This window comes from Callithrix jacchus, chromosome 11 (assembly GCF_049354715.1).
Source record: "Callithrix jacchus isolate 240 chromosome 11, calJac240_pri, whole genome shotgun sequence".
Classification (NCBI taxonomy): Eukaryota; Metazoa; Chordata; class Mammalia; order Primates; family Cebidae; genus Callithrix; species Callithrix jacchus.
In genome coordinates, this window is record NC_133512.1 from 36,567,159 (window position 1) to 36,589,860 (window position 22,702).

Below are 22,702 nucleotides of genomic sequence, written 5' to 3' on the forward strand. Positions count from 1 at the left end.
AGTGAAAAGAAATGAACAAAGCCTCCAAGAAATACGGAATTATGTGAAAATACCTAATCTACGCTTGATCAGTACACCTGAAAAGGATAGGCAAAATGAATCCAAGCTGGAAAACACTCTTCAAAATACTATCCAGGAGAACTTCCCCAACCTAGCAAAGCAGGCCAACATTCAAATTCGGGAAATACAAAGAACACTACAGAGATACTCCTCAACAAGAGCAACCCCAAGGCATATAATCATCAGATTCACCAGGGTTGAAGTGCAGGAAAAAGTGCAGCCAGAGAGAAAGTTCGGATCACCCATGAAGGGAAGCCCATCAAACTCACAGCAGCTCTCTCAGCAGAAACCCTACATGTCAGAAGAGAGTGGGGACCAATATTCAGCATCCTTAAAGAAAAGAACTTTCAACCCACAGTCTCATATCCAGCCAAACTAAGCTTCATAAGTGAAGGAGAAATAAAATCCTTTATGGACAAGCAATTACTGAGAGATTTTGTCACCACCAGACCTGCACTACAAGAGCTCCTGAAGGAAGCGCTAAACACAGAAAAAAAAAAAAAATCCAGTACCAGCCACTGCAAAAATGAACCAAATGGTAAAGACCAATGATGCAATAAGGAAACTGTGGTGACCAACAGGCAAAACAAACAACCAGTGACAAAATAGCAGAATCAAATTCACACATAACAATATTAGCATTAAATGTAAATAGCCTTAATGCCCCAATCAAAAGACACAGACTGGCAAACTGGGTAAAAAGTCAAAACCAATCAGTGTGCTGTATTCAGGAGACCCATCTCACACACAAAGACTCATAATAGAGGGATGGAAGAAGATCTACCAAGCAAATAGAAAGCAAAAAAAAAAAACAAAAAAAAAAAAACAGGGGTTGCCATTTTAGTCTCTGATAAAATCAACTTTAAACCAACAAAGATCAGAAGAGACAAAGAAGGACACTACGCAATGGTGAAAGGATCAATACAACAAGAAGAGTTAACTATCGTAAATGCATATGCACCCAATACAGGAGCACGCAGATACATAAAACATGTTCTTAATGACCTACAAACAGACTTAGACTCCTGCACAATAACAATGGGAGACTTTAACACTCCAATATCAACATTAGACAGTTCAACAAGACAGAAAATCAAAGAGGATATACAGGACTTGAATGCAAAACTGGAACAAGTGGATCTAATAAACATCTACAGAACTCTCCACCCCAAAGCCACAGAATATACATTCTTCTCAGCACCACATTGCACTTACTCTAAAATTGACCACATAATTGGAAGTAAATCACTCCTCAGCAAATGCAAAAAATGGGAAATCATAACAGTCTCTCAGACCACAGTGCAATCAAATTAAGATCTCAGGATTAAGAAACTAACTCAAAACTGCACAACTTCAAGGAAACTGAAAAACTAGCTCCTGAATGGTGACTGGATCAACAATGAAATGAAGGCAGAAGATAAAGATGTTCTTCAAAACCAATGAGAAAAAGGACACAATGTATCAGAATCTCAGGGACACATTTAAAGCAGTGTCTAGAGTGAAATTTATAGCAATAAATGCCCACACAAAAAGTAAGGAAAGATCTAAAATTGACACCCTATCATCAAAATTGAAAGAGCTAGAGGAGCAAGATCAAAAATCTCTACAGAGGTCCGACTCAAGATGACGCTGTGAGAACAACCCAGGATTGGAGCCCGCGTTGAATCCGCAAACGGTGAGTCAGTGCTGCATTTCCAGACTGATCTTTGTTGCCCACAGAACGGGGAAACTCCCAAGTATAAAAAGACACGGGACGCCAGGCAGTAGGTCTGCCTGGCGAAGCCGGCAGCCGGGGTGGCGGCGGCCGGCCCTACCCAGCAATCCCCACAGGGCATGCTTGTCCGGGTGCCTTGTTGAACCGGCAACCTGAGACTTGAGAGGGCTGGACTTGAGACTGAACGAGACTTGGACAGTAGCCCAGCCCAGGGGATTGTAGGGACAGATCGTTTGGAATACCCAGTGGGACGAACAAAACCGCGATTTCAAACTATCCCGAGCAGAAGGCCCGAGACGCTCTGTGGGGGAGGGGCGTCCACCACTACCGAGGCAACCCGCCCCAACTGAGATACACGCCCACTGCTGACGCAGCCAGCCGTTGCCGAGGCAACCCGCCCCAACTGAGATACATGCCCACTGCTGATGCAGCCAGCCGTTGCCGAGGCAACCCGTCCCTACTGAGATACACGCCCACTGCTGACGCAGCCTGCCGTTGCTGAGGCAACACGCTACAACGAAGAGACTCTGCCGCAGGGCGTGGTGGAGACCACAGCAGAGCCGGCAGGAACAGGGCGAATCACACAACAGCAGGGCGGAGCCTGGCAACCAAACAGTGGCTAGTCTGCCTTCTAGCTGGGCAGGACACCTCATCAAACATCCAAAAATAAAGCCCAAACCCCTCAATACAGAGCATTTGAGAAAAAAAAAAAACAAAAAACGTTTTTTAATGAGCTCTGTTGCAGCAGAATCAAACATAGCAGCCTAACAGCCCTGAAGGAACAACAGAGCACACAGCTCAGCAATTAAACCCCTATAAAGTACAAACTGTCTCCTCAAGCAGCTCCCTGACCCCTCTAGATCCAAAAGACTGATATTAGGCAGGCATCATCCTGGGACAAAGATAGCAGAAAAAGAAACTGGTAGCATCCCTCGCTGTGCCACAGCTGCTAGAGGTGCACCACAGACAAGCAAGGTCTGGAGCAGACCTCAGCAGTCGTACAGCGAAGGGGCTAGACTGGTAGAAGGAAAACCAAGCAACAGAAATACTTCATCATCAACATTCTGGGTGTCCACTCAGAGACCCAATCGAAAAATCAGCAACTACGCAGACGACCAGCGGACAAATCCACAAAGATGGGAAGAAACCAGCGCAAAAAGGAGGAAAACACCCGAAACCAGAACACCTCGCCTCCTAGAAAGGACCAAAACTCCTCACCAGCAAGGGAACAAAGCTGGATGGAGAATGACTGTGACGAAATGACGGAATTAGACTTCAGAAGATGGATAATGAGAAACTTTTGTGAGCTAAAAGATCATGTATTAAATCAATGCAAAGAAACTAAGAACCTTGAAAAAAGATTTGAAAAAAGATTCGAGGAAATGATAACAAGAATGGATAACTTAGAGAGGAATATGAATGAATTAAAGGAGCTGAAAAACACAATACGAGAACTTCACGAAGCAAACACAAGTTTCAATAGCCTAATTGACCAAGCAGAGGAAAGAATATCTGAAGTCGAAGACCAACTCAATGAAATAAAACGAGAAACCAAGATCAGAGAAAAAAGCCCAAAAAGGAATGAAAAAAGTCTCCAAGAAATGTGGGACTATGTGAAAAGACCTAACCTACGTTTGATAGGTGTACCAGAAGGGGACGAAGAGAATGAATCCAAGCTGGAAAATACTCTTCAGGACATCATCCAGGAAAATTTCCCCCACCTAGCAAGACAGGCCAACACTCAATTGCAGGAAATACAGAGAACACCACAAAGATATTCCGCAAGAAGAGCAACCCCAAGGCACATAATCGTCAGATTCAACAGGGTTGAAATAAAGGAGAGAATACTAAGGGCAGCCAGAGAGAAAGGTCGGGTCACCCACAAAGGGAAGCCCATCAGACTCACAGCAGATCTCTCAGCAGAAACACTACAAGCCAGAAGAGAGTGGGGGCCAATATTCAACATTCTTAAAGAAAAGAACTTTCAACCCAGAATTTCATATCCAGCCAAACTGAGCTTCAGAAGTGAAGGAAAAATAAAATCCTTTGCGAACAAGCAAGTACTCAGAGATTTTGTCACCACCAGGCCTGCTTTACAAGAGCTCCTAAAAGAGGCACTACACATAGAAAGGATCAACCAGTACCAGCCATTCCAAAATCACACTGAATGCTAAAGAGCTTCAACATAATGAAGAATCTACAACAACTAACAGGCAAAACAGCCACTTAGCATTAAAATGGCAGTATCAAATTCACACATAACAATATTAACCCTAAATGTAAATGGACTAAATGCACCAATCAAAAGACACAGACTGGCAAATTGGATAAAAATCCAAAACCCATCAGTGTGCTGTATCCAGGAAACCCATCTCACATGCAAGGATACACAAAGGCTCAAAATAAAGGGATGGAGGAAGATTTACCAAGCTAATGGAAAGCAAAAAAAAGCAGGAGTTGCAATTCTCATCTCTGATAAAATAGACTTTAAAGCAACAAAGATCAAAAGAGACAAAGAAGGCCATTACATAATGGTAAAAGGATCAATACAACAAGAAGAGCTAACGATCCTAAACATATATGGACCCAATGCAGGAGCACCCAGATACATAAGGCAAGTTCTTAATGACTTACAAAAGGACTTAGACTCCCACACAATAATAGTGGGAGACTTTAACACTCCACTGTCAATACTAGACAGATCAACCAGACAGAAAATCAACAAGGATATCCAGGGCTTGAACTCAGACCTGGAGCAAGCAAACCTGATAGACATTTACAGAACTCTCCACCCCAAATCCACAGAATACACATTCTTCTCAGCACCACATCACACCTACTCTAAAATTGACCACATAATTGGAAGTAAAGCACTGCTCAACAAATGCAAAACAACTGAAATCATAACAAACAGCCTCTCAGACCATAGTGCAATCAAGTTAGAACTCAGAATTCAGAAACCGACCCAGAACCGCACAGCTTCATGGAAACTGAACAACTGGCTATTGAATGTTGACTGGGTAAACAACGAAATGAAGTCAGAAATAAAGAAGTTCTTCGAAACCAATGAGAACGAAGACACAACGTGCCAGAACCTCTGGGACACATTTAAAGCAGTCTCTAGAGGAAAGTATATAGCAATAAGTGCCCATATGAGGAGAATGGAGAGATCCAAAATTGACACCCTATCGTCAAAATTGAAAGAGCTAGAGGAGCAAGATCAAAAAAACTCAAAACCCAGTAGAAGACAAGAAATAACCAAGATCAGAGCTGAGCTGAAGGAGATTGAGACACGAAAAACCCTTCAAAAAATCAATAAATCCAAGAGCTGGTTTTTTGAAAAGATCAACAAAATAGACAGACCACTAGCCAGATTGATTAAAAAGAAAAGAGAGAACAACCAAATAGATGCAATAAAAAATGATAAAGGGGAAATCACCACAGATTCCACAGAAATTCAAATCATTATCAGAGAATATTACAAACAACTCTATGCGCATAAACTAGTAAACCTGGAAGAAATAGATAAATTCCTGGACTCCTGTGTCCTCCCAGGCCTAAACCAGGAGGAAGCTGAAACTATGAATAGACCAATAACAAGGTCTGAAGTTGAGGCAGCAATTAAGAGCCTACCACACAAAAAAAGCCCAGGTCCAGACGGGTTCACAGCCGAATTCTACCAGACACACAAGGAGGAGCTGGTACCATTCCTTCTAAAACTATTTCAAACAATCCAAAAAGAGGGAATACTTCCCAAATCATTTTATGAGACCAACATCATCCTGAAACCAAAACCCGGCAAAGACCCAACGAGAAAAGAAAACTTCAGGCCAATATCCATGATGAACATAGATGCAAAAATCTTCAATAAAATATTGGCAAGCCGATTGCAACAGCAAATCAAAAAACTTATTCATCATGATCAAGTCGGATTCATCCCAGGGATGCAAGGCTGGTTCAACATACGCAAGTCTATCAACGTAATTCACCACATAAACAGAACCAAAAACAAAAACCACATGATTATCTCAATTGACGCGGAGAAGGCATTTGACAAAATTCAACAGCCCTTTATGCTAAAAACCCTCAATAAACTCGGTATCGATGGAACGTATCTCAAAGTAATAAAAGCTATTTATGACAAACCAACAGCCAATATCATACTGAATGGGAAAAAACTGGAAGCATTCCCTTTAAAATCTGGAACTAGACAAGGATGCCCTCTCTCACCACTCCTATTCAATATAGTACTGGAAGTTCTAGCCAGAGCAATCAGGCAAGAAAAAGAAATAAAGGGTATTCAAATAGGAAAGGTGGAAGCCAAATTGTCTCTATTTGCAGACGACATGATAGTATACCTAGAAGACCCCATTGCCTCAGCCCAAAAACTCCTGAAACTGATAAGCAACTTCAGCAAAGCCTCAGGATATAAAATCAATGTGCAAACATCACAAGCATTCGTCTACACCAACAACAGACTTAAAGAAAGCCAAATCAAGAGCGAACTGCCATTCGCAATTGCTACAGAAAGAATAAAATACCTAGGAATACAACTCACAAGGAACGTAAGAGACCTCTACAAGGAGAACTACAAACCACTGCTCAACGAAATCAGAGAGGACACAAACAGATGGAGAAACATTCCATGTTCATGGTTAGGAAGAATTAATATCGTGAAAATGGCTATACTGCCCAAAGTAATTTACAGAATCAACGCTATCCCCATCAAGCTACCACCGACTTTCTTCACAGAACTGGAAAAAACCACCATGAACTTCATATGGAACCAAAAGAGAGCCCGCATAGCCAAGTCAATTCTAAGCAAAAAGAACACAGCGGGGGGCATCACACTACCGGATTTCAAACTATACTACAAGGCTACAGTAATCAAAACAGCATGGTACTGGTACCAAAACAGAGATATAGACCAATGGAACAAAACAGAGGCAGCGGAGGCAACACAACATACATACAACTATACAATCTTTGATAAACCTGACAAAAACAAGCAATGGGGAAAGGATTCCATGTTTAACAAATGGTGTTGGGAAAACTGGCTAGCCATGTGCAGAAAGCAGAAACTGGACCCCTTCCTGACACCTTACACTAAAATTAACTCCAGATGGATTAAAGACTTAAACATAAGACCTGGCACCATAAAAACCCTAGAAGGAAATCTAGGCAAAACTATCCAGGACATAGGAGTAGGCAAGGACTTCATGAACAAAACACCAAAAGCATTGGCAACAAAAGCCAAAATAGACAAATGGGACCTAATCAAACTCCACAGCTTCTGCACGGCAAAAGAAACAGTCACTAGAGTGGATCGGCAACCAACAGAATGGGAAAAAATTTTCGCAGTCTACCCATCTGACAAAGGGCTGATATCCAGAATTTACAAAGAACTCAAACAGATTTACAGGAAAAATACAAACAAGCCCATGCAAAAGTGGGCAAAGGATATGAACAGACACTTTACAAAAGAAGACATATATGAGGCCAACAATCATATGAAAAAATGCTCATCGTCACTGGTCATCAGAGAGATGCAAATCAAAACCACATTGAGATACCATCTCACGCCAGTTAGAATGGCGATCATTAAAAAATCTGGAGACAACAGATGCTGGAGAGGATGTGGAGAAAAAGGAACACTTCTACACTGTTGGTGGGAGTGTCAATTAGTTCAACCATTGTGGAAGACAGTGTGGCGATTCCTCAAGGCCTTAGAAATAGAAATTCCATTTGAACAGAAAATGAAACACCGCATATTCTCACTCATAGGTGGGTGATGAAAAATGGGAACACATGGACACAGAAAGGGGAGTACTAAACACTGGGGTCTATTGGGGGGAAAAGGGGAGGGCCAGTGGGAGGGGGAGGTGGGGAGGGATAGGTAATGGGATTGCTGGGTATATATCCAAAAGACTATAAATTGTTGTACTATAAGGACACATGTACACAAATGTTCATTGCAGCACTGTTTACAATAGCAAAGACCTGGAATCAACCCAAATGCCCATTGATAATAGACTGGATTGGAAAATTGTGGCACATATACACCATGGAATATTATGCAGCAATCAGAAATGATGAGTTTGTGTCATTTGTAGGGACATGGATGAATCTGGAGAACATCATCCTCAGCAAACTGACACAAGAACAGAAAATGAAACACCGCATATTCTCACTCATAGGTGGGTGATGAAAAATGGGAACCCATGGACACAGAAAGGGGAGTACTAAACACTGGGGTCTATTGGGGGGAAAAGGGGAGGGCCAGTGGGAGGGGGAGGTGGGGAGGGATAGCCTGGGGAGAAATGCCAAATATGGGTGAAGGGGAGAAGAAAAGCAAAGCACATTGCCATGTGTGTACCTACGCAACTGTCTTGCATGCTCTGCTCATGTACCCCAAAACCTAAAATCCAATAAAAAATTAAAAAAAAAAAAGAAAAGGAGGAAGGAAGTCTAATTGTCTCTATTTGCAGACGACATGATTGTATACCTAGAAGACCCCATCGTCTCAGCCCAAAATCTCCTAAAACTGATAAGCAACTTCAACAAAGTCTCAGGATACAAAATCAATGTGCAAAAATCACAAGCATTCCTATACACCAGTAACAGACTTAAAGAGAGCCAAATCAGGAACGAATTGCCATTCACAATTGGTAGAAAGAGAATAAAATACCTAGGAATACAACTGACAAGAAACGTAAGGGACTTCTTCAAGGAGAACTACAAACCATTGCTCAACGAAATAAGAGAGGACACAAACAGATGGAGAAACATTCTATGTTCATGGTTAGGAAGAATCAATATCATGAAAATGGCCATACTGCCCAAAGTAATTTATAGATTCAATGCTATCCCCACCAAGCTACCAATAACCTTCTTCACAGAACTGGAAAAAACCACCTTAAACTTCATATGGAACCAAAAGAGAGTCTGCATAGCCAAGTCAATTCTAAGCAAAAAGAACAAAGCAGGAGGCATCATACTACCGGACTTCAAACTATACTACAAGGCTACAGTAATCAAAACAGCATGGTACTGGTACCAAAACAGAGATATAGACGAATGGAACAGAACAGAGGCCTCAGAGGCAACACCACACATCTACAACCATCTGATCTTTGACAAACCTGACAAAAACAAGCAATGGGGAAAGAATTTTAATAAATGGTGTTGGGAAAACTGGCTACCTGTGTGCAGAAAGCAGAACCTGGACCCCTTCCTGACACTTTACACTAAAATTAACTCCAGATGGATTAAAGACTTAAACATAAGACCTAACACCATAAAAACCGTAGAAGAAAATCTAGGCAAAACCATTCAGAACATAGGAGTAGGCAAGGACTTCATGACCAAAATACCAAAAGCATTGGCAACAAAAGCCAAAATAGACAAATGGGACCTAATCAATCTCCACAGCTTCTGCCTGGCAAAAGAAACAGTCATTTGAGTGAATTGGCAACCAACAGAATGGGAAAAAGTTTTTGCAGTTTACCCATCTGACAAAGGGCTGATATCCAGAATCTACAATGAACTAAAACAGATTTACAAGAAAAAAAACAAGCTCATTCAAAAGTGGGCGAAGGATATGAACAGACACTTTACAAAAGAAGACATACATGAGGCCAACAAACATATGAAAAAATGGTCGTCATCACTGGTCATTAGAGAAATGCAAATCAAAACTACATTGAGATACCATCTCACGCCAGTTAGACTGGCAATCATTAAAAAATCGGGAGACAACAGATACTGGAGAGGATGTGGAGAAACAGGAACACTTTTACACTGTTGGTGGGAGTGTAAATTAGTTCAACCATTGTGGAAGACAGTGTGGCGATTCCTCAAGGACCTAGAAATAGAAATTCCATTTGACCCAGCAACCCCATTACTGAGTATATACCCAAAGGATTATAAATCTTTCTAGTATAAGGACACATGCACACAAATGTTCACTGCAGCACTGTTTACAATAGCAAAGACCTGGAACCAACCCAAATGCCCATCAATGATAGACTGGCCAGGGAAAATGTGGCACATATACACCATGGAATATTATGCAGCCATCAAAAATGAGTTCGTGTCCTTTCTAGGGACATCGATGAACCTGGAAGCCATCATTCTCAGGAAACTGACACAAGGACAGAAAATCAAACACTGCATGTTCTTACTCACAGGCAGGTGTTGAACAATGAGAAGACATGGACACAGGGAGGGGAGCATCACACACTGGGGTCTGTTGGGGGGAAACAGGGGAGGAACAGCAGGGGTTGAGGAGTTGGAGAGAGATAGCATGGGGAGAAATGCCAGATATAGGTGATGGGGAGGAAAGCAGCAAATCACACTGCCACATGTGTACCTATGCAACAATGTTGCATGTTCTTCACATGTACCCCAAAACGTAAAATGAAATTTAAAAAAGCGGTAAAGGGTAGATTAGATTACTACTGATTCCTCAGAAATACAAACTACCATCAGAGAATACTGCAAACAACTCTATGCATGTAAACCAGTACATCTGGTAGAAATAGATAAATTCCTGGAAACTTGCACATTCCCAAGTCTAAGCCAAGATGAAGTTGAAACCCTGAATAGACCAATAACAAAACTGGAAGTCGAGGCAGCAATTAATAGCCCACCAACAAAAAAAAGTCCAGGTCCAGAAGTGTTCACAGCCAAATTCTACCAGACATACAAAGAGGAGCTGGTACCATTCTTGTTGAAACTATTCCAAACAATACAAAAAGAAGGACTCCTCCCTAACTCTTTCTATGAGACCAACATCATCCTGATACCAAAAATCTGGCAGAGACACACCTAAAAAAGAAAACTACAGGCCAATATCCAAGATGAACATTGATGCAAAAATCTTCAATAAAATACTGGCAAACCAAATCCAACAGCACATCGAAAAGCTTTTCCATCACAATCAAGTAGGCTTCATCCCGGGGATGCAAGGCTGCTTCAATATATACAAATCTATAAACATAATTCATCACATAAATGAAACTAAAGACAAAAACCACGATTATCTCAATAGATGCAGAGAAGGCCTTTGACAACTTTCAACAGCACTTCATGCTAAAAACTCTCAATAAACTAGGTATCGATGGAACGTATCTCAAAACAATAAAAGCTATTTATGACAAATCCACAGCCAATACAATACTGAATGGGAAAAAAATAATAAGCATTCCCTTTAAAAACTGGCACTAGACAAGGATGCCCTCTCTCACCACTCCTATTCAATCGAGTATTGGAAGTTCTAACCAGAGCAATTAGGCAAGAAAAAGAAATAAAGTGTATTCATTTAGGAAAGGAAGAAGTCGAATTGTCTCTATTTGCAGATAACATGATTGTATATTAATTAAGAAGACTCCATTGTCTCAGCCCTAATTCTCCTGATTAGCTAAAGGTGATAAGCAACTTCAGCAAAATCTAAGGATACAAAATCAATGTGCAGAAATCACAGGCATTCCTATATACTGGTAACAGACAAACAGAGAGCCAAATGAAGAACGAACTCCCATTTGCAATTGCTACAAAGAGAAAAAAATACCTAGGAATACAACTAACAAAGGAGTAAAAGATCTCTTCAAGGAGAACTACAAAAAACTGATCAAGAAAATGAGAGAGGATACAAACAGATGGAAAAACATTCGGCTTGTAGTTTGGAGGATGCAATATTGTGAAAATGGCCATACTGCCCAAAGTAATTTATAGATTCAATGTTATCCCCAACAAGCTACCATTGGCCTTCTTCACAGAACTGGAAAAAAACACCTGAAACTTCATATGGAACCAAAGGAGAGCCCACATAGCCAAGACGATTCTAAGCAAAAAGAACAATGCTGGAGGCATCATGCTACCTGACTTCAAACTATACTACAAGGCTACAGTAATCAAAACAGCATGGTACTGGTACCAAAACAGAGATATAGACCAATGGAACAGAACAGAGGCCTCAGAATCAATGCCACACATCTGCAACCATCTGATCTTTGATAAACTGGTTAAAGACAAGCAATGGGGAAAGGATTCCCTGTTTAATAAATGGTGTTGGGAAAACTGGCTAGCCATATGCGGGAATCTAAAACTGGACCCCTTCCTGACACCTTATACAAAAATTAACTCCAGATGGATTAAAGATTTAAACATAAGAACATGATAAAAACCCTAGAAGAAAACCTAGGCAAACCATTCAGGACATAGGCACAGGCAAGGACTTCATGACTAAAACACCAAAAGCAATGGCAACAAAAGCCAAAATAGACAAATAGGACCTAATTAAGCTTAAGAGCTTCTGCACAGCAAAAGAAACAATCATTAAACTAGCAACCAACCAAATGGGAAAAGATTTTTGCAATCTACTCATCAGACAAAGGGCTTATATGTAGAATCTACAAAGAACTGAAACAGATTTACAAGAAAAAAAACAAACCCACTCAAAAGTGGGCAAAGGATATGAACAGACACTTTTCAAAGGAAGACAAATATGCGGCCAACAAACATGAAAAAATGCTCATCATCACTGGTCATTAGAGAAATGCAAATCAAAACCACATTGAGATACCACCTCATACCAGTTAGAATGGTGATCATTAAAAATTCTGGAGACAACAGATGCTGGAGAGGATGTGGAGAAATAGGAACACTTTTACACTGTTGGTGGGAGTGTAAATTAGTTCAACCATTGTGGAAGACAGAGTGGTGATTCCTGAAGATCCAGAAATAGAAATTCCATTTAACCCAGCAATCCCATTACTGGGTATATAACCAAAGGACTACAAATCATTCTATCATAAAGATACATGCACACATAGGTTCACTGCAGCACAGTTTACAATAGCAAAGACCTGGAACCAACCCAAATGCCCATCGATGATAGACTGGATGAAAAAAAATGTGGCATATATACACCATGAAACACTATGCATTCATAAAAAATGATGAGTTTGTGTCCTTTGTGGAGACATGGATGAAACTAAAAACTATCATTCTCAGCAAACTGACATAAGAACAGAAAACCAAACAACCCCATGTTCTCACTCATAGGCAGGTGTTGAACAATGAGAACACTAGGACACAAAGAGGGGATCATCACACACTGGGGTCCGCTGAGGGGGAGCTACAGGAGGGATAGTGGGAGAGAGGGTTGGGTAGGGATAACATCAGGAGAAAAGTCAGGTATAGGTGATCAGAGGATGGTGGCAACAAACCACCTTGCCATGAATGTACCTATACAACAATCTTGCATGATCTGCACATGAACTCAGGAATCTAAAGTATAATTTAAAATATATATATATACTGAGTGTCAACTTGATTGGACTGAAGGTTACAAAGTATTGTTCCTGGGTGTGTCTGTGAGGGTGTTGTCAGAGGAGATTAACATTTAAGTCAGTGGACTGGCAGAGGCAGACCAACCCGCAATCTGGGTAGGCACCATCTAAGCTGCCAGCACAGCTAGGATAAAAGTAGATGGAGGAATGTGAAAGGACTAGACTGGATGAGTCTTTCTGGCCTCCATCTTTCTCCCGTACTGGATGCTTCCTGTCCTTGAACACTGGACTCCAAGTTCTTCGGCTTTTGGGCTCTTGGATCTAAACCAGTGGTTTGCCAGGGATTCTCAGGCCTTTGGCCACGGACTGATGGCCATACTGTTGGCTTCCCCGCTTTTGAGATTTTGGGACTCAGACTAGCTTCCTTGCTCCTCATCTCGGAGATGGCCTGTTGTGGGACTTTGTCTTGTCATGGTGTGAGTCAACAGTCCTTAATTAACCTCCCTTTCATATATACATCTATCCTATTAGTCCTGTCCCTCTACAGAGTAATTAATACAGTGATGATTATGGCATGGGGAGGCATGATTTGGAATTCAACACAATTTACTTGGGGGAAAACTGCTTATAACTGGGTTTTAAATAATTCCTGTAACAGCTAAACGAAGGCAGTATGTGATGTGGCAGTATTTTGTGTCTAAACATATTTTTTAAAGTGGCAACTGTTATGCACACAAGATATTTGAGATCTGTATTACCTTATCAAGTGCTGTGTATGGATTTTCTGCATTAAATCCAAGAGGGGCATAGCGTCTGAATCTCTCTCTGAACTCTGCCTGCTTTCCCTGATTAGTAGAAAAAAAAAGTGAATTTCAAACAAATACTTCAATTATCCTTGTAAAACCATTCTTAAAGCAAAACCTTGGTAACTAGCTTACATCAAACAAAACACATTTTTTCCTTATAAGAGTGACTTCGGCATTATGGAGGGGTGAGACTTCATGTCTGACAGTTGCGGCGATCTTTTTGGTAGTTTCCCATCTTTCAGGTAATTCCTGCAAAAGCAAAGATATAAGTGGGAAATTACTTCAATTCCTAAAACAAATCAACCCTATAGGATTAAATTACTCTAATTTCTCCGCCCCCCCCCCACCTTGACACAAGGTCTGGCCCTATCCCCTAGGCTGGAATGCACTGGCATGGTCTCAGCTCACTGAAACCTTCACCTCCCAGGTTCAAGCAATCCTCTCACCTCAGTCTCCTGAGTAGCTGGAACTACAGGTGTGCACTACCATGCCTGAGTACTTCTGTTTTTTGTAGAGAAGGTTTTACCATGTTGCCCAGGCTGGTCTTGAACTTGGGAGTTCAAGCGATTCACCTGTCTTTGACTCCCAAAGTGCTGGGATTATAGGCATGAGCAACCATACCCACATAAATGATTGCAATTTCTTTACACTAACCCATGACGTATTTTCATTGTTACATAGTTTATCAACAACAACAGCAAAACAATGAAAGTGATGAAAAGGCTTAGAACTAGGGCTGATTCACTGGCACTGCTGGGTTCAGAACACCAAAGCAGGTACCAGAATTGTTCTCATCTCAGAATCCATGGAAATCTTTTCAAAATAAACACAAATCTCCCAATTTTTTTGCTGCTGTGGGAATAAAATTAAAATGCTCTGAAAATGACTTCACTGATCTCTAACAACTAGAAATGAAAGCCAGCCAAGTTAAGTAATCTGGCAAGTGAAAAAAATATGCTTTGAAAATGGTGGGGCAAGGATGAAAATGTGAATCAATCACATCCTCTGCCTTTCTCTAGCTCTAAGAGCTCTGTACATTATCCTCCTTGTTTGAGCACTGAGGTCGGGTTTATTTTAGGTGACTAGGATTTTTTGAAGGGAGAAGAGGCAAAGGGAAGAAAGGTTAATTCCTACTTTATGTAGGACAAAAGACACAATAAATAGTTCAGGTACCAACTCAACTCTGCTATCCCTGCCTACAATGCAAATAGGACAAAAGCAAGTTATTTTCTTTGAGGAGCCACGCATGGGGCATAACTAACTACCATTGAAATGCATTTCTTGTGTCCCTGCTAACAAAGCATTGTTCCTCTGGGTCATCTCCTGGGAAACTGAAATTGGTTTGTCATACAAAACCACCCATAGTGATGGAACTCTACTTGTGTAGCTGAAGTACAAAATTCAAAGGTTCTAAAGACTATTTTGTAACCCTCAATAAATATTTGATAAATGATTCAGTAACTGCCAATTATGAAGAACGCACTGTGCTAAGTCTAAATACTATTTGAGTGATGAACAGGGTGCTAAAAGGTAAAACACATTCTCTGACTTAAATTGTTTTATAATCCATCAGAGTGAGTGAGAGTCACAAACAATAACTATTCTACACAACAGAATGTCTATCAGGAGGTCTATGCATTATGGAACCAAAACAGTTGGGAGATAACATGGTGTCATGACAGAAATACCAAACCAGCTCAGGAACTAAGGGGCCTGGGCTCTAAATCCCCTTGTCCTTCCCTCTTGTGGCTTCTCATCAAAATTCTGCATCCTCCTCTACATAGAGAGAGTCTCACTTTGCATTTCCAATTCCAATCCATGGAGCCTAATTATTGCATGGGGTCCCTTCAGAGGCCATGGCTGGGAAGCTAGGAAGAAATCACATCCATGAGCTCAGGCCCCCTTATCCCTCTTCAAACACAACAGACCTGCTTTATATTTGGGGATTCCAAACCAGTTTTTACTTGATAAAAATAAATTTTCTTCAAACCCAAAAGATCAGATGTTCTCCAAAGCCTCGCTAAGTCAGATGATCCAATCAAGGATGAGGTAACATTGAAATTGAGGCTCAACAAAATGACTAGGTTCCAACAGGCAGAGATTAGGGTGAGATCCCTTGAGGTATGACAGCCAATACAGGATGGCGTGAGTGTGTAACCTCTTATGGAAGCTGGACACCATTTGGGAAGTTAGGCACAGTTAGTGAAGGTTTCTGAGCAGAAAAGGGACTGGACAAATCCTGCAGATTAGAATATTCATCTTGTTTCAGAGTATATTGTGGGTGGGGTGTGAAAAAGGAATGGGATGAATTAAGGAGGAACTGCTGTGGTTGACGTGAGACATAACAATAATTGAGACAATGGGGTCTTCTAGATATACAATCATTTTGTTTGCAAATAGAGACAATTTGACTTCCTCCTTTCCTATTTGAATAACCTTTATTTCCTTTTCTCACCTGAATGCTCTGGCTAGAACTTCCACTACTATATTGAATAGGAGTGGTGAGAGAGGGCATCCTTTTCTAGTGCCAGATTTCAAAGGGAATGCTTCCAGTTTTTGCCCATTCAGTATGATATTGGCTGTTGGTTTGTCATAAATAGCTTTTATTATTTTGAGATATGTTCTGTCAATACCTAGTTTATTGAGGTTTTTTAGCATAAAGGGCTGTTGAATTTTGTCAAAGGCATTCTCTGCGTCAATTGAGATAATCATGTGGTTTTTGTTTTTGGTTCTGTTTATGTGGTGAATTACATTTATAGACTTGTGTGTGCTGAACCAGCCTTGCATCCCCGGGATGAATCCTACTTGATCATGGTGGATAAGCTTTTTGATGTGCTGTTGCAATCGGCTTGCCAGTATTGCATTGAAGCTTTATGCATTTATGTTCATCATGGATATTGGCCTGAAGTTTAATGAGAGCACATGAACACAGGGAGGGGAGCATCACACACTGGGGTCTGTTGGGGGGAAACAGGGGAGGGACAGTGGGGGTGGGAGTTGGGGAGAGATAGCATGGGGAGATGCCAAATATAGGTGAAGGGGAGGAAGGCAGCAAATCATGCTGCCATGTGTGTACCTATACAACAATCTTGCATGTTCTTCACATGTACCCCAAAACCTAAAATGCAATTTAAAAAGTAATAATAATAATTGAATTAAAATGGGTCTAACATCAATGGAAAGAGGCAGAAGACTGAAGAGAGGGTGCACCAACAGAAAGATCAAAGTGCTGGTGTTGAGTCCCCTTGACTTTAGGGAAGTCATACTTCATCTCTTAGTAGGCACAGCCAGACTTCAGGATGTTTTCACACAGAATTAAGCATAGACAAGTATTTGCTAAGTGTTATGACTTCTCAAAATAATAAAGGAGAAAATGAAAGTAACTATAAAGTTGCTTAAATTAAAATAAAATTGGTCCCTGTTACCCTCCAAATATACCATATACTGCCTATGAATCTTATTTTTCCTCCTGACAAGTCTAAATTACTGATACACAAGTAAAATTGTATCCTGCTTCTGAAATGTTGAAAAGCTTAATACTTTCAATACTACCATCACCTGAAGGAGTGACCCAAACTTTTATAATACAAATTCTGGAGGCCGTGTCTAAAATTCCCTCATCAGTTACTTATGTTATGACTACTTTCTCTGTGAGACATAGTTTAAGATCCATTCTGATTCAAGGAATATATAAATCTTCCTAGAAACAAGAAATATTTGTAGTTGCTTCTACTGTAACTGTTTTATCTCTTGGTCTTGGTATGTATCTATCTGTCTAGAACTTGTCATCTTGCTCCATGTCTCACTGGATTGCAAGCTCTAAGGAGAGTTTAATGCTTAAATAGAATTTAACAATTCATATACAGTCATTATTAATAGTCTTCATAGTCAAGAGAACACTTGTAAATACCTGGCTGCATTTAATCCTTACAAAGCAAAATGACAGAATATAAAACAGAACAGCCACTGTGAGAAACAGTTTGGCAATGGCTCAAAAAGTTAAATATGGAATTATTAGATTACCCAGCAATTCCACTCCTAGGTGTACTGAAAAGAACTGAAAACAGACATGCAAACAAATACACACCAATGTTCATAGCAGCACTACTGACAATAGCCCAAAGATGGAAACAACCCAAATGTCCATCAACAGACAAGCAGATAAACAAATTGTGGTATGGACATACAATGGAATGTTACTCACCCATAAAAAGAAATGGAACGCTGTTACATGCTACAATGTGCATGAACCTTGAAAACATTATACCAAGTGAAAAAGGCCTAACACAATAGGTCACATATTGCATGATTCCATCTGTATGAAATGTCTAGAATAAGTGAACCTATAAAGGCTGAAACAGATTGGCAACTGCCAAGGATTGGTGGGTAGGGCTTGGTGGAGCATGGAGGAGGATAACAGGGAGGGACAGTGAAGTGGCATGGGATTTCTTTCTGGGAGCAATGAAAATTTCTGGAAGTAGACAGAGGAGGTAGTTGTGCAATGCTGTACTAAATTGCACGTTTTTAAGTGGTTACTTTTATATGTTATCTGAGTAGTAAATTTCACCTCAATAAGAAAAGAAAAAACAGAAATTGATGGGAGAAATTATAGAGGAAGTTTTTAAATGAGGGATCATGAGGCATATTTAAGCAAAAAGGAAGTGTGGTCTTAGACATTAACAAACTTGCCAAGGCAAGCAGAGAAGATGAACTCATATAGTACTTGAAAACAAATCTAAATTTGCATTTTGTGCTCTGACTACCAAACAAGACGAATCCAGTGAAAGCTTTTTGGTTAATGTGTCCAACTGATCACAATTGCAAGGTTAAGTGTAAGTACGTGTGTGGACACATACACACACACAATTTATAGAATATCAATTTTGGCATAGAAAAAGAACATCAATTGTGAAACTGTGGTTTGTGGTCTATTATAATTAAAAAGACTTTGTTATTAAAAAGCTCCCAAATCTTTCCACGGCATGGAAACAGGAGGATGGCATAGAAATCTGTTTAGGAAACACAGTGATTTCCCCATCCAAATTGAGTTTCATTTATTTATGATGATTATCATTATTTTGAGATGGAGTCTCGCTCTGTCCCTAGGCTGGAGTGCAGTGGTACAATCTCGGCTTACTGCAACCTCCACTTCCTGGGTTCAAGCAATTCTCCTGCCTTAGCCTCTTGAGTAGCTGGGATTTACAGGTATGCACCACCATGCCTGGCTAATCTTTTGTGTTTTTAGTAGAGATAGGGTTTCACCATGTTGGCCAGGCTGGTCTCGAACTCTGGACCTCAGGTGATCTGCCTGCCTCAATCTCTCACAGTGCTGGGATTATAGATGCGAGCCACCACACCTGGCCTATCTATTCTTTATTAACATATCCATGATATGTTTGCAAGACTAGGACACTTCTCAATTGACAGGTAGTTTTTTTAATGAAAAAAAGTTGGATATATTTCATGTGTGAAATGGTAAAAGTGGACTCAAAAAAGCAACTTACACATTCTTTACAACCTACATAGTTTCTAATAAGAAGGCAGTGGAGCACAGTGGTTAAGACTAAGTATGTTGTCATAAAGCACACCCAGGGTATGGTAGCTCATGCCTGGAATCCCAGAACTTTGGGAGGCTAAGGCAAGAGGATTGCTTGAGCCCAGGAGTTCAAGACCAGACTAAGCAGCATAGCAAGACCATCTCTACAAAAAATTAAAACATCAGCTAGGTGTGGTGACTTGCACCTGTAGTCCCAGCTACTCAGGAAGCTCAGGCAGGAGGATATACTATTTGTGTGACCTTGAGAAAGTCATTAAATCTCCTTAAGTATCAGATTCCTAACCTGTAAAATGATAACATCAAGTGTGTACAGTATAGATTGTTGTAAGGATATTGTAAGACAGTACATGTGGTAATTATGATTATTTCACCTCTGCACTTACCTCTAGCTGAATATAGACTTGCTCAGGCATCTTCTGACCATAGCTTTCCAAGAGGGTGATGGTTTCTTTTAGAGGTTCAAAGAGTTCATCAGTAGCTTTCTGTCGGCTTCTCACAGCCAGAAGATGCCCCATGATGTCAACTAAATCATCATGATCACCTTCATTTAATTCCCTCTGAAGTCCTGCATCTGTCTCCTTTATAAATTCTTGCAGCTCATTCAGACTATTAAATATATATGTATATATATACACACAAATTCAGTTTATTAAAACATTGAGTCGTATAAGATTTCTGATTGAATCTTATTTTCATTATGTACCTGATTAAACATTATCTCTATTACGAAATTGGCAACATTAATACTCTTAAAAGTAACATCTCAGTTTTACAAAGCAGTTTAGAAAGTTATATTTCCAAATACCAAAGTACAAAGGCTACCTGTCAATGACAAATCTCAAAAGATGCTCCTGAAACATCCAGCTCCATTTCTTAATTATGGTTAACAAGCTCACTTTGAAAGGCTTCATGTCCACCTTGAACCAACTATCAAACACTTTGAAGTCATCGAATTTGCTCATCTGGACATACAAAGCTTCATAAATGTCGATCTGTAGTTAGAAAAAAGTTAACTAGAACAACTCACTGAAAAGCCAGTTCACTACATTAAATGCTAAGCGTTTTCCTTGCCTGTTCTTTGAATTGCTCAAGAGTTGGTGGTTGTTCAGGAATTTCTTCGTTTGCATGTGCATCCATTTCCTCGGAAGATACAGCGTGACCGTACAAGAGAAAATGCTTCATAAACTCAGCTCGATCATCCATCCACAGGTAAGCATGGGTCTCCAGGGTATTTCTAAAATCTAAGACTTTTTTGATGACATTCGCCACTCTGTTCATAATCTCCTGCCTGACCTCTGCCAGGCCTAACATATTATCCATATCATTCTAAATGAGAGGAAAACAAAGCACTTATTATTCAAACCAATCTTGCTCTATCAATTATCTACAACATAACATTACCAAGGTAATTCTTCAAAGGGAGAGTGGTTAGAAAAATTAACAATCATGTTGCTTTCTCCAACTTCTGTTTTCCTTGTGCTTCCCATTACCCTAATTTGTTCCGGGTTTTGTTTTCCAGTGTTTTTGTTGTTGTTGTTGTTGTTTTGAAACAGGGTCTCACTTTATCCCTCAAGCTGAATTGCACTGGGTTCAGGGGAGCTCACTGCAGCCTCTAACTCCTTGGCTCAAGCAATCCTCCCGCCTGAGTCTCCTGAGTAGCTGGCACTATAGGTGCATGCCACCCCACCTAGTTATTTTTCTAATTTTTTGTAGAGATGGTCTTGCTATGCTGCTTAGGCTAGTCTTGAACTCCTAGGCTTAAGCAATCCTCTTGCCTCTGCTCCCAAAGTTCTGGGATTCCAAGCATGAGCTACCACATCCAGCCACAATTTGTTTTTGAATCATTAATATAAAAGTTAAATACATATTTACTAAGAAAATACCTGATAATTTTTTATTTCCAGATGTGTTGCTATTCGGTTCACCTGGGCAGACATTCTAAAACTATTGCATAGCATTTCTTCTACCAGATCATAGAAGCCATCCGCAGCCTCTCTGTCTAGAGAAGGTTTAAACACAATCTCGGGAGGCAATAAGATCATTTGTGTTTGAAAAAATGGTGCCGGTTTCAACTGTTTCTCTGTATTCTTCAGAAAGAAGTCTAAGTCGTGCATTATAGCCTGAAAAAAGCCTTCCACCACAATGTCATCAATGAATTCTACATAAATTTTCCAAGTATCCAGAGAGGGATCAGCTTTGAAGAGCTTCCTATTTTCCTAGAAACAGACAAGTATTAGTAGACGAATATAAATAAATAGCATAAAAACAAAATCTTTCCATTTAAATCGTTTGTAAAAGAAGAGACTGCATTTTTGTGGCCAAGGCAGGAACATTCAGGTACTCAGTTGCAGAACCTTAAGCTACATGTCCAAGATCTAAGCAGGAATTTAGAACATTAAGTTCACACGCGAAATACATTCAACAGTCATTTTTTCAAGGAAAGTTCACTACGAAGATTGCTATCTTCAGATACAGACAGGAAATACGCTAGCTCCAGATAAAGTCTAGAGATAATGGCCCTGGGCTCTAGTTTTTGCTCTGTCAACAACTCTGTGTCCTTAGACTTTGCCTTCCTGGGCCTTCCCTATAAATAAAGAGATCCATCAAACTGGTCCTTCAGAGAACACTGTTCTGGAACATCTGAAGACTATCAAGTCAGGGAAGTACTGTGTAGTCTATGCCATTCTTGGAGACGCACAATGTACCTATTTTATTAAAGCCCATTGAGGCTAGTACTGAAAAGTCAAAAAACAACAGATGCTGATGAGGTTGCAGAAAAAAAGGAATGTTTATGCCCTGTTGGTAGAAGTATAAATTATATTTTAGCTCAGCTACTGTGGAACACAGTGTGGAAATTCCTCAAAGAGCTAAACGCAGAAATACCATTTGACCCAGCAATCCTATGACTGGTACATACCAAAAGGAATATATGTCATTCTATTATAAAGACACGCACATGCATGTTCACTGCAGCACAATTCACAATAGCAAAGACATGGAATCAACCTAAGTACCCATCAATGATACACTGGATAAAGAAAATGTGGTACATGGACACCATGGACCACTGTGCAGCCATAAAAAACAATGAGATCATGTCCTTTGCAGGAACATGGATGGAGCTGGAGGCCATTATCCTCAGCAAACTAATGCAGGAGCAGAAAACCAAATAATGAGTGTTCTGACTTATAAGTGGGAGCTAAATGATGAGAACACGTGGACACATAGAGGGGAACAGCACACACTGGGGCCTAAAGGAGGATGGAGGTTG

The 22,702-nt window shown here is 40.3% G+C and overlaps 1 protein-coding gene across 1 annotated transcript in view; it reads right to left on the reverse strand.

The window, feature by feature from the left end:
* DNAH11 (dynein axonemal heavy chain 11) overlaps positions 1-22,702 on the reverse strand; it is a 426,042-nt gene that overhangs the window by 316,849 nt on the left and 86,491 nt on the right. Inside the window, exons 15-20 of the mRNA XM_035253682.3 lie at positions 21,315-21,647; positions 20,503-20,757; positions 20,254-20,423; positions 19,815-20,037; positions 14,007-14,123; positions 13,827-13,913 (exon numbers count right to left, since the gene is read on the reverse strand). Coding sequence (XP_035109573.3) covers positions 13,827-13,913; positions 14,007-14,123; positions 19,815-20,037; positions 20,254-20,423; positions 20,503-20,757; positions 21,315-21,647 — 1,185 coding nt within the window. The remainder of the gene's footprint in view (positions 1-13,826; positions 13,914-14,006; positions 14,124-19,814; positions 20,038-20,253; positions 20,424-20,502; positions 20,758-21,314; positions 21,648-22,702) is intronic.